At 43.2% G+C, this 12,589-nt stretch overlaps 1 protein-coding gene across 1 annotated transcript in view; it reads right to left on the reverse strand.

The window, feature by feature from the left end:
* LOC309963804 (histone-arginine methyltransferase CARM1-like) overlaps positions 1-12,589 on the reverse strand; it is a gene marked incomplete at its 3' end in the record, with an annotated part of 116,780 nt that overhangs the window by 37,054 nt on the left and 67,137 nt on the right. The window contains exons 6-7 of the mRNA XM_082842341.1: positions 2,773-2,854; positions 1,455-1,540 (exon numbers count right to left, since the gene is read on the reverse strand). Coding sequence (XP_082698467.1) covers positions 1,455-1,540; positions 2,773-2,854 — 168 coding nt within the window. The remainder of the gene's footprint in view (positions 1-1,454; positions 1,541-2,772; positions 2,855-12,589) is intronic.

The following is a 12,589-nucleotide window of genomic DNA, read 5'->3' on the forward strand; positions in this document are numbered from 1 at the left end:
ACCAGTACAGTACCCAGCACAAAGTAGAATCTTAACAAACATTTGCTGAATCAATGCAACAAATGAATGAATGACAGCTCTGAAACGCCAACAAAGACATAATTTTCAAAAAATTCCCTGACTCAGGAGGCAGCTCAGAGCAGCAAATAAAGCCAATGGAAGTCAATTTTGTCTTGACCTGTGGCAGTAATTAGACTTGTTCCCAAATGCCACTTCTCTTGCTCTGAGCACACAGTAGTATTGCACTCATCCACCCTCTTGTGCTTAGGTACTGCCACGTCATTTGCTTTGACCAATTAAATGTGAAGAGAAGTGAGCTGTGTCATTTCTGGGCAGAAGCTTTTACTGTCAGTACATGCTTTGCCATGCTCTTTCTTCTTCCTCAGTAATCAGCCTTGTTACAGACAGAGGCTGCTACACCAGCCTGATTGCTGGGGTTGGCGATGCTGCATGGAGCTAAAGCTGGTGCACATGAATAAAACAGTGTAGGGGAGAAAGGCCCCTGTGTTATCACAAGTCACTGAAGTTTGGTTTTGTTACTGCAGCACGCTCTAGCCAATCCTGACTGACAGAGCATCCTTTGTCCATCATGATCTCAAGATAGGCGATGGTCTGAGTTAGCCAGCTGTACCTTCTGAAGTCTGACTCTTGCTTCCTCGGTAGTCCAGGCAAATTATAACCTAGCTGGGTCTTACATTTCTTACCCAGAAAAAAATACAAATATCAATCTTCTCAGGCAGAAAAGGGTAAAATACTAATGAAAGGTCATCCGAAGGGGATTCATATCACCACCTGAGAAATGAGTCTTCATTTCAGAGTTTCTTCAAGTGGAAAAAAGAGGGCAAAAACTAACACACACTGAGGGCCCTCTTTGAAAATGAGCCAGTGCATGTAAAATTCTTAGCATGTTACCTACTATGTAGTAAGCACTCAACAAGGTGTAGCTCCTCTTCTGGTCATTATTGTGGTACTGGCCTGGGTGAGTGGTTAAAAAGCCCAGACTCTGGCCTTCTGAAATGTTCAATACTACCTCTAACACACATATTAATTCTGTGCATTTTACGTAATTCTGTGTATGCAACTTACTGTTCCACTCTGCTTCATTTCTGTCATTGGTGAAGTGGGGACAAAAACAGTACCACCTGCATAGGGTTGCTGTGAGGATTAAATGAGTCATTATGTGTAAAGGGCTCAGAACAGTGTCTGGCTATGTTAGCATTAGCTACTACTATTTAATTTTTCTCATTCAATTCCTAAAGCAATCCTATGAAGGAGGCATCATTTCCCTCATTTTGCAATAAATGAAACTAGTAATTGATGGACCATTCCTGTGTGTGACTCACACCTGAAATCTCTTCCCTGTGTGAGCTGTGGAACTCTGCCCTGAAGTTTGGGGGATGGGGGGGGGGTAGAGGAGATTTTAAAAATCAAGAGCAACATTGGTTGGTACCAACCTGTGGAGATCTGCCTCTTCTGCATCCATAAAGTTTACTGTGTACTTGACTGTCCGAGCCATCAAAATCCTAATGTCAAATGTGTCCTTGGGGAAAAAAACCAAAGATACCTTTCTATCAGAATAAACTGAACTCTAGCAAGATTGCAGTCTAGCTTTCCTCCTGAAATTTTAAGTCAACAAGAGTTAGAATTTAGAGGGCATGAGCTTCATGAGTATGATACTAATAATAAAAGCTCACAATTATTTCGTAAGCGCTTTATTTAGTAAGTGCTTTACTAGGTTATATCATTTAAACCTCACCAACGACTCTGGAGCAGGCATTTGGTGGTTTTTGGACCATCCAGAATTTACCTCCTCTCGACACTACAAGAAGTTCCATAGGAATTCAGTCTACCATCAGCTCCAGGTGTGGCCTATGACCTCAGATTGGCCAACGAAGAGCACTGCTTTTCCCCTGAAGACAGGAATTGGCTCACAGATGGACGCAGGACCCAAGGTAGGACAAGCAGGCTCTATCTAAACTAATTCTGGGGGTTTTGCCAAAGTTATTAGGAAAAGGCAGGCTCTCCTGTGGGACTCAGAGTTGTAAGAATCTGAAGCTGTAGCTTCTGCTGCCATCTTGCTACCATAAGGAGAGATCCTGTCTAGGAACAGAGTAAAACCAGAGGAAATGGAGATAAGTGATGAGAATAGAAAAACCAGACCATTGTGACATTGTCTGAACTCCTGCAACAGGTCCCTGAAGCAAGCTCTGTCTCCAGGCTTTGCAATATTTGAGGACCAATAATTTCATTTTAGTTTAAGCCAGTTTGAGTTGGGTTTCCTTCCACTTAAAACTGAAAGAGTTTCAGATAATGCAAACTTAAGTTGCCCAAGGTTACACAGCTAGATGGGACCACAACTGAAACCCAAATCTGTCTGACAACAAAACTCCTGTTCCAAGCTATTTATTATCCAAAGCTTCCCCTTTTATTATGCCTTGGGCCACTGGAATCAATGGGAGGATGTGAATTATTGAACAAGTATGAGGGCTGAGTATGTGCATGGGGTGAGTCAGGACAGTTGGAGAATCAGAAGTTACTTACTGAAGGGCACACGGAAAATTTCCTTGCTTTCAACAGTATCATTCTCTGAGAATTCTCCTAATTGCTCGGGAGATCAGAGCTGGAAAACTTGAAACACAGTGCTCCAAGGAGCTCCTTCTTTGCTTCTGTGATGGCTTAGCACAGAGCCTGAGAGCACAGTGCGTCCCAGGTGCCTGAGTTAGTAAGTGAATGAATCAACAGATAAACACATGGGAAGAAAGACACACTTACTACTATTGGCTGTCTGAAGTATTCGTCCACCGCAGCACCCTGGAGACTGGACAGGTTAACCCCGTAGAAACACTGCTGGTACCTAAAACAGGTAGCACAAAGAATCAGCATGCATCTGTCCTGCGTCCCCAAGACCCACAGAGCTGTGATGCGCTGCGAGGCTGCCTCACTGGTCCTCTAAGTTAGCCCTGGAGCAAGTGTGAGAAAGTGTGAAGGGCAAGGGGTAGATTAGAGGAAGAAACCTCTCTAGAGAATCTGCACTTGAACTGGGGTGGGGAGAGAAGGGAGGAGGTAGCTGAGATGGAGGAAATTACTTGTGGGGAGAATACTGACAGGGATATTTGGGGGCAGGAAGGCCTTAGGGTCCCCACCCTTGACCTCACACCACAAGGTGGCTGCCTGCTCCAGGACATGCCTTCCATGTTCCGAAATACAATTCCTTAGCCCTCTCATTATCTCAACCCAGAGCACAACTTGAGATCTCCAAAGCCTCTTGATACTCCCCCAACTGTTTTAGGAAACAGATTTCCCTCTTCTGTTCTTCCATAGCCACTGGCCTGCACCTTGCTGGCATTTGCCATGGTGGCCAACACCACTTAGAGTCACAAGTCAGTGACAGCTGTGTCTGGTGGTGAACTGGAGCTGACTCAACACTGGGCACATTTCTTCCCAATTCTGTGGTCAGGGACATCTGGACCACAGAACTGGACAAATTCTACAAGTGCTTCCTCCCCTCACTGAGCCAGATGTGAAGCGTCTACCGGCACATGACTGGTGCCTGGAGCACAGCAAGAACTCCCTGCCAGCTTGGCTAATGGTCTTGGCTCTTTACAGAGATCTAGGGTGTGCATTAAGAGTGGCTTTGTTCACACTCTGCCACTGACTGACTGTGTGCAGTGGGCAAGTCACCTGAACTCTGTGCTTCCGTTTCTGTATCTCTAAAATGGGAATAATTATAAGCTGACTTTGTAGGGTTTCAGTAAGGGTTAAATGAGTTACTATAAGTAAAGCACTTTAAGCAGTGCTGGGCATTTCGTTACTACTACATAAGTGTTGGCTATTATTCTCTGAACTTCACCTTCTCAGATCAGCACTGTGCACTAGGGCAGTGCTTCCCAGTGTGACTGCGTCATGGGACTACTTGGAGAGCTTGTTAAAAATTCCAATTCCCAGGCCCAACTCCAGAAAGGCTTGGGGCCCTTATCACTAGAGGCTGAAGGCCTTTATCCCTAGATTGAAAAGAGTCTTCCCTACTAAGGGTGTGTGTGCACATGCTGTATATAGCCTGTGAATCAAATGGAAATTCAATTCATCAGTGTCTATCCTCCCACACCCCTACACCTGCAGGGAAAAGAGAGAAAAAAGACACAGAATAATCATAAAAACTGGGGGCGTGCAGTTAGATTTTCAGTCAAAGTAAGGCTCTTAATCAGGAGGCGATGCCTCAGAGGCCCTCACGAGAGGCAGGGAGGCCTAATATTGTTAAGTCAACAGCTAGTCGCCAACCTGCAAGCAAAACACCATCCCCCAGAGCCTCTTACAGATCCTGAAGGGCTTATACCATTTCTCACCTCTGAGCCTTTGCCTATTTTCCCTCCTGCCTAGAATGCTCCTTTCCTTCTATTGCCCTATTAATTCCTACTCAATCTTTGTGACTCAGCTCAAATATTTCCATTTGAAAATGTAAAACCTGGTATTACAATTAAATATTCAAGTTTTAGGCACTTAAAAGCAGAAGCTATTCTTTTTCTTTCAGTGTATATTTAGCACTTAGCATAGGGCCTCGAATACTGTTAGGACTAAAGATATCTACGTATCTATCTATGCATTTAATGAATGAACGGAGAACTTGGTGTCCTAAATGGCCCTGTGTGTGGGCACTGGTGCCAATAAGGACAATGGGGAAACAGAAAATCATTCGCCAAAGTTTCTTTGGCTTCATCTCTTGTTTCCTAATCTCCTTCCATCAAGGGCCAGAGCCAGGCTGTCCACAGGTAAAGCCAAACTGCTGTACATCACTTTATAAGTACACATTTTGAAAACAAGACTCCTATAATCCTAGAAAATGTTTGGAAACAGAACACTGTAAGTTTAGACGATCTTTTCAGTACTTAGAAAGAGAATGGAAGTTTTCTTGGGGAAGTAAGTCATTATCACAAAATTTTTTATTGGAGGGAAGGGGGGAGAGAGAGGGAAGGGGAAGAGAGGAGAGGGGTGGGAGGGAAGAAGGGGTGAAGACAGGCAAGGGGAGAGGAGTGGAGGGTCAGACAGAGACAGAGAACTTCCCAGAAAGCCCAGAAGGACTCAACCTTGACTGTCCTTGAGAATCCCCTAGAAAGCTTTTAAAAAGTGCTGATGCTTGGACTGCATCCCCCAAGTTGTGATTTATTTGATCTGGGGGTGCGGCCCTAGCACTTGTTTCCAAAGCTCAACAGGTGATTCTAATGCACGATCAGGGTTGAAGACGACTAAGTTAGCTGTTCTAGAATCCTGGCCAAGTAGGTGAAAGAGAAAATCCCAAAGGCAAAGACAGCCCTCCACCTGGCAGTGGCGGAGGCTGGGAACTGCTCTCTATTCTCTGTGTACTAGAGTCTTTGCATTCAACCTCAGCTCTGAGAGGGGCCCAGGATGTGCCATTCCCTTTGTGTGTTCACTGCCAATTAAAACCCAGCAGCCAAGATCAGTGTGGTGCAAACGGGCACCATTCCTGGGGCAGACGGAGAGCTGCAGGCAAAGAGCCCACTGCCTGGGTTTTAAAAACTTTCTGGCTGGACCATACTTCCATTTCTTAGAAATCTCAAATCTCCTTCTGAAATGCATCATAAAATAATGAAAGCAGATGGGAGGTGGCACCTTTCTGGGTTTCCTAAGATACACTGCTGGGGGATGGATCAGGAAACGAATCTGTCGACTTGGAAGCTGGGGATAAGTTCCATTGTTCTCATCGTATGTGGGTTTTATTTTCCAAGTTAGCTTATGGCCTCTTTATGAGCGCATAAGGAGGAGTCTACATGCATGTTTTTCTCTTGACTTCAAATTTCAAGTGTACCTCCCTCTTCCTCTCCTCCTTCTCCACCGTAAGACATGCAACATCTGAAAAATCCTGCAAATACAGTCCAGAAGGAAAACAATCTTACATTAGCTACACCTAAACACACCCAGAGTACAGCAAAAGAGGCCACCCATTTACCATCCCATCAGCCTCTCCATGGTCTCCATGCAGAGCCGAGCTTGGAGAAGCATCCAGGGGAATCCTCCCTCTTGGGTCTCTTTTGTTTTTGTCTCTCCTCTAGCTCACCTTGGTCTTTTGTCCTTGTTTCTCCTCTAGCTCACCTTGGACTTTTGTCCTTCCTCCTCCCACAGTGTCCTGGATCTGTCTTAGAAGGATGGTGGTACTGCCCGAGGTTCTCTTGCAGAAGTTAACAGTGGGGTTAACACACACACTCCTTTGTCTTGCTAATATGAACCCACACTCTCGTAGCATAACTCAGATGTTTGACTGTAATAAAAATCTTTCAGAAACTAACACAACATTGTAAATCAACTAGACTCCAATGAAAAATTTTTTTTTAAATCTTTGCTTCCTCATTCTATTCTAACAAAAAAAATTCACTCATCCCCATTAAATACTTCCTTCCTTTAAAAAGGCCAGAAAAAGAGAGAGAGAAGGAAGAAAAGTTAAGGGAGGAAGGAAAATCCTATTCTGCTTTTTGACGATTAAGCAACTTTTGGGTATCTTAATGGAATATGTTCTACCAGAATTAACAACCAGTGATATGCCAACCTGAGGAGAGACATATATAACCCTAAGAATTAGGAAACAAAAACAAGGATCCAAAAACGTCACCTAAGCCACACACGATGCTGAGGATGCAGCGTAAGAGGGTTGCTGGAATGGCCTGCTGGGAATGCCTGGTAGGAGAAGGATGCATGCCTAGAAACCAATTGCAACTTTGTTTTATTTCTTATACATTCCTCTTATGTAGCAGGACTTGAAGCTTGGCTCTTTTTGACAATTTTCTGCATCAACAGCATGCAGACATACCATTCTGTAAAGCGGTATCTATAAAGATGCTCAGCTCATTATGTCTCTGGTTTTGCTGGCTTAAACCCTAGCAAAGTGGCTTATATTTTACATGGGCTATATTTATATGCTTTTTGTATTTGCAAAAATAGGGTTTTTTTAGTATAAAGGAGAAAGGGAAATGGGTGCACAGGCCTTAAAAGAAATCAAGCTTCAGACTGCCTCTTTCATTAAGAAAGGGAAAGCCTGGGATTCTGTAAAGGAATCCATGGAGCACCCCTCGGTGTACCAACATAAATCTAGACATTACTGGTCTGTATAAGAATTGGACCTATGGAAATGGATCAGAAGAAAAAGTGGATCATTCAAGACAACTATGGTGGACATCTTTTGTTTATTCTACCCAGCAAAGAGTTGCTCTTCTTCTGATTACGGCACCAGATTTTCTTCTGAGAGGCACTTCTTCCTCACTCTCAGTTCTTGGGGTTTGGATGGTTTGACTCTGCCCTCAGCAATAAATTCTGGCATGTGGCTGAGTTGTAGCCAATCAGAGTGTCTTATCTCTCTGGCCTTAATGATGGACTCAGGGTTAAGCATGTGACCCAAGGAAAGTCAAGTCTAAGACTTTTGTTCAAACTGTTGCAACAGAGAAGTGGACATGGAGCTATGAGTCTATAAATCTGGATTTCCTGGAAACCACATTGCTGCCATGAGGGAAGAGCCCTATCCAAGAATGGAGCTGAGCTAAGGGATAGAGAGAGACCTGGACCCAATAAGTGTCTGTGCCCTGGAAGCCATTTGTGCCTGAGAAGCTGAATCTACTCAGGCTTTTCAAATATGTTAGTCAAAAATATCCTTTTTTTTAAGCCATTTTAAAATTCTTTCTTTTGTCACTTAAAACCGTAAGTGCCTTAACTAAAAAGAAAACAGTTAATAAGAGTGTGCCATTATGTGTGCTATGAATATAATTCTGATGAATAGTTTTGCCTAATTCAGGGGAGTCCTAGTTCTGTGAGTACAGAACTAAAGTGCTTTAGCTTAAGAGTGTATAGAACCAGGCCCAGGGATGATGAAGTGATGTCTGCTGAAGTTGAACTCTGTTTGAAAATGGAGAGCTCTGATGCGAGAGGATCCAGAAACTGAAATAGTGTATCCCTGACTACACAGATCTGGATGTGTATGGGCCCAGTGGCAGAATACTATGAAAGAGCTATGAGTTTGACATAGGTTACAAAAAAGATGAATACAGAAATTGAGGCTTATTTCATGAGCAAAAGCCTGGTGAGTTCAAGAGCTGCAGACATAAAAGAGAACCAGAGGAAATATTAAGAAGAAATACTGGGTAGCTGAACGAAGGTTATAGTCCCAGGAATCACTGAATGTAAATGAAGTAAGGACAGTGGCATATGAAAGTCCAAACACAATTGTGTTGGTAGTATTCCTGCAAAAGTTCTCTGTGATACTTTGTGCATACACTTGACTTCCAACAAAAATCTGGTTGTACCTCACGGTAATTTGAAATGTTCTTATTTGGTCCATATGGTATTCCTAAGAACCAGTGACTATCAGGGCCAAATATATTTTTGGGAAAGACCAGAAGGCCTAAACTTCTAGCTATACCAAAAGAACCTTTAGTAGAAATTTCAGTTTGGGGGCAGAATTAGCCTAAGAACAAACCATCCAGTGCCTTTGCAGTAGAATGTAGCAGCTTGTGCATTCAGCGGAATGGATTCCCTTCAAAATAATGCTTCTCAGCAACACCATGGTCAAGGAGGCATTTAGTAGAGTCAGAGTGGAAAGGTGCAAGAAGGGAGCTCTCACTGCCCGTGGCAGAATTCTGCTTACATTCATCTTCCCTTGTCCTTTGTAAGCACAGACTTCTGATTTCTGTAAAGAACAGCTGACTATACACCATCCACCACTGGCATCCCTGCTATCGCTCAACTCGCTCTGCCGTTGTCAAGCATGATGGGTGCGTACAGCCCACTCACAATACTCTGAAAAGGAAACTGGGAAATGTCTTTTGGTTCCTTAAGTGGTATATCACCTTTTAAGGGTCACCTCAGATCCTCTGTCTTATCTGCCTCTGGAGTCCTCAGCCAGGTATTCTGCCCCCGCTGTGTCAAGGTATGGACTCATCTGACTCCACGTGAGCACAACCCAGCAGCGCCTCACCTCAGACCTGCACCGTGTGCTCTCGCCTCCTGCCCTGAGCATCCCTGCAGACTGTGGGGCGTGAGGTGCCCTGACCCCCATTTGGTGTCCGTGCATGTACAACCCCGAAGTGCAGACTACTTAATGTTAGGGGTAAACAGCTGCCCAATGAGGAGTTAAGAGCCAATGGATAAATACACTTCTCTCCCATCATCTGTGTAAACTGTCCTGAGATACAGTTCATTTGACCTCTGAAGATGGTCCTGAGGGATCAAGCAATCTCTTGGTATTTGCTACCATGTGGTGGTCAGCTCAGTTATGCACTTTTGCATCATCTCTCCCTCCTTTCCTGCCTCCCTCTGTTTTCTCCTCATTCTTGTTTTACTGGGATGGCATTCGTTAATAAAGTAGCTCATGAGCTTTGCCTAAGACCCTGATTCCTGGGGAACCCAAGCTAAGACAATCAATATGGGTGTGGCCCTTGAATGTAGAATTACTGGTAAGTGTGGAGGGAAAACTCTTAGCATGTAGTTTCATCACAATTACTAACAGTCTCACTAGTGGCTAATTAGGATGCAGTAAAGGTGGAAGGTGAGGCACTGGGCTATAAGGTAACTGCGTGCTTGAAGTTTTGGGGTGATAATTATATGGATTGAGGCTCTGAGCCTTTGGACCCCTATTAACAGAGACAAGGCTCTGTTAATAGCATTGGAAGCTTTGCAAAAAGAAGACTATTATCTCAGAACAGTCAACTCCCAACTTAAGACACACTGTGAAATCCAGAGGGCTTCCTTAGCAGAATTTCAGGGAATTCGTATCTCCTTGGTGCTCCAAGGCCTTCTGTGCAGAAAATCAGGTATAGAATTTGAGAGTTAAAAGCCACATTCTTGAAACTGGAACTGCCCCGTCTCCCCACCCCAAACAAGATAGTAAAGCAGCAACAGTGGAAGAGTTGCAAAGGATATTGGGTGTGCAACCTTGACAGATCTTACATATCACAGTTGGGGCCCTGACAGGAAGAGACTAGGGCCCTGAGAGCTGGAATTAAGATAGTAGAGTGGACAAGGCAGAGAATCCTGAAAAGACCTTCCCAACTCCTCTGAATCCTTCAAACCAGCAGAAGCCTAATTCTCATCTGTCCTGTCAGAGAAGAACAGCTTCCCTTTGCCTGAAGACTGCACAACAACTCCTCTTGAAGCCTGGGCCTTGCAAGATAATCTTATTCCCCTCAAGATCTGCCTCACTGTTGCGCACTGCCTCCAGGCTAATGGTCCCTCATTGCTGTCAGGATGGTAACTCCAGCACAGCCCAAGCAGTAAGTACAATTCCTACTCCAGGAGGAGATAACTTACGTGACTAAAACATTAGAGAAGCTGGTTAATATTTTCTGCTAAGAACCAGGGAAATGGGTATCGGAGTGGACTTTAAGGGTGTTGGACTAGTGGGGGTAGAATATGTCAGCATAGGGTGCAATTCATCAACAATGGCACTCCCAGGATTCAATGTTCTAGCAGATACCACTCCTAGTAGTCTGCTGGGATGTATGTCACTTTGAAGCTCGGTCATCATGATGGCCTGCAGTTAATGAGATGGAGATTCCAGAATTTCTGCAGTATAGTATTGAGGAAGGGGTCCAAGGCTCAGAGAGGTGGAAATGCTAGACGGATTTACTGTGTAAGATGTAAGATTGTTCCACCTGACTATTCTCAGGCAAAGTCCAGGAAACTCTCCATTCATATAGGTAATTGGGAACAAACTAGTGAAAGATCTGAGGCATGCTGTCCTCAGTACATCAAAGACAGTGACGGGTGATGCTGCCATTAAATTGTGCTCCGAATGAGCATAATCTGGATGGAATTTCAGAATGTCAGAAGCAAGAAAGCGGTAATTAACCATCATAGGCTAGAATGACATAATTACTGTGCTGGACGGCGAGACTAGAGTGGCAGTCAGGGTACCTTGATCCAGAGGGACCTGTAAGTGGTTGCTAAAAGGTCCTAGTGTTACCAGAGAGGTGAAATACATGCACAGTGACTAGACAGTACTCAATTTCTATAACAACAACAACAAAAATCTTGGTAGCTTACGAGCACGATATCAGCTGTCACAATGGGAAGATTAGGTCCCTCATCCAATTTCCAGATCTAACTTAGAGATCTGGTTTATGGATCCAGTGACCACTGGCCCATGACTGAAGTGGAAACCCAGTCCCTTGAGGGAGGACTCTGCAATGCCACTGCAGGAACATATGGTAAACATTCCCCAATTCTTCTCTGTGGCAAAGCAACTATGTAGGAGAAAGGAGAATATCTAGATTTTTTTGAGGAATGTGAGATAAGAAGTGATATTGATATGAGAAATCTTGGGATATCTCTGGTTAGTAAGGGTTTATGGAGGTAGCAAAGGAAGGTCTGACCAAGTCTATTGCACAGGGTGTCCAATGAGTTCATACCCACCATGTAGTTATTTTCCCAGTCCCTGAATGTGCAACTGGGATAGACATATTCAGCATCTGTTAGAACCCTCACACTGGCCTCTGAAGAAAGGGCTCTGACAGTTGTACAAGGAAAGGTCCCATCCCTTAAACTCCCCATCCCCAGGTAGGTAACACTGTTATCTTTAGTTTATAAATAAGAAACTTGGGTCTAAAAGAAATTAGATTAACTTGGCTAAGGTTTTACAGTTAGTAACTGACAGAACCAAGAATTAAACACAGTTGAATCTGGTTCTAGAGTCTGATTTATCTAGTTTTTAACTACTGCCTACTTGCCTATGCTTGTATGTTCTATAACTGTAATAACTGTAACGAGGTAAACTAGTATCATCTCAAACTTCTTGAGAATATTTGGTTACTCCTCTTAATTGATCCTATGTATATATTTTTCTTGATATGAGAATCCATTAAAAATTGTATTTAAAAGCCTTGGTTTTATCCCCTGAACCAATTATATATTTTCAGTACTGTCAGTAGTACCCATCACCTAAAGAAGTTTTACAGCTGAGAATGATGATTCTTCATGACTGAGCCTTACTCGCAGGAGATACTTTTCAGAATCTTAATTAATAAGGGCCGAGGAATCTTAATCCAGTAAGAAAAGGAAATTATTCATTCTGTAGGTGACTGCTACTAACATCAGAATGTAGTAAGCTTGTCTACCAAGAGTGAACCCCATGACTGGTTATTTAAAAAGGCTAAAGTTATATGCTTACTGCACACTTAAACGAATTTTAGAGTTAAATGTATATTTGAAAGACTGTTAAGTGTAAAAAAAGTAAAATATGAAAGAAGTAGAAGGAAGCTAATACCAGACTCAGGGTGGGGAAGCTTTTTTTCAAATAAAGGAAAAGAAAGAAACTGTAAAATAAAATATTGGTAGATTTACACACATAAAAGTTTTTAACTCCTTTTGTGGTAAAAACCACCACAAAGAATATTACAAGGCGAAGAGAAAATTCTGAAGCAACTACAACAAAGTCTTAATACCCTTAATATATAAAGAAATCTTATAAATAATGCATTTGTCTTCTAGTTAACAAAAATGTATTGAGCAATGATGATCATCTAGGTCAGACAATGGGGACACAGCAGTAAATCGAACAGCCACTCTTACAGAACTTGTACTCTCATGGGGGGAGATG

This window comes from Leucopleurus acutus (genome assembly GCF_964270905.1).
Source record: "Leucopleurus acutus genome assembly, chromosome: 7".
NCBI lineage: Eukaryota > Metazoa > Chordata > Mammalia > Artiodactyla > Delphinidae > Leucopleurus > Leucopleurus acutus.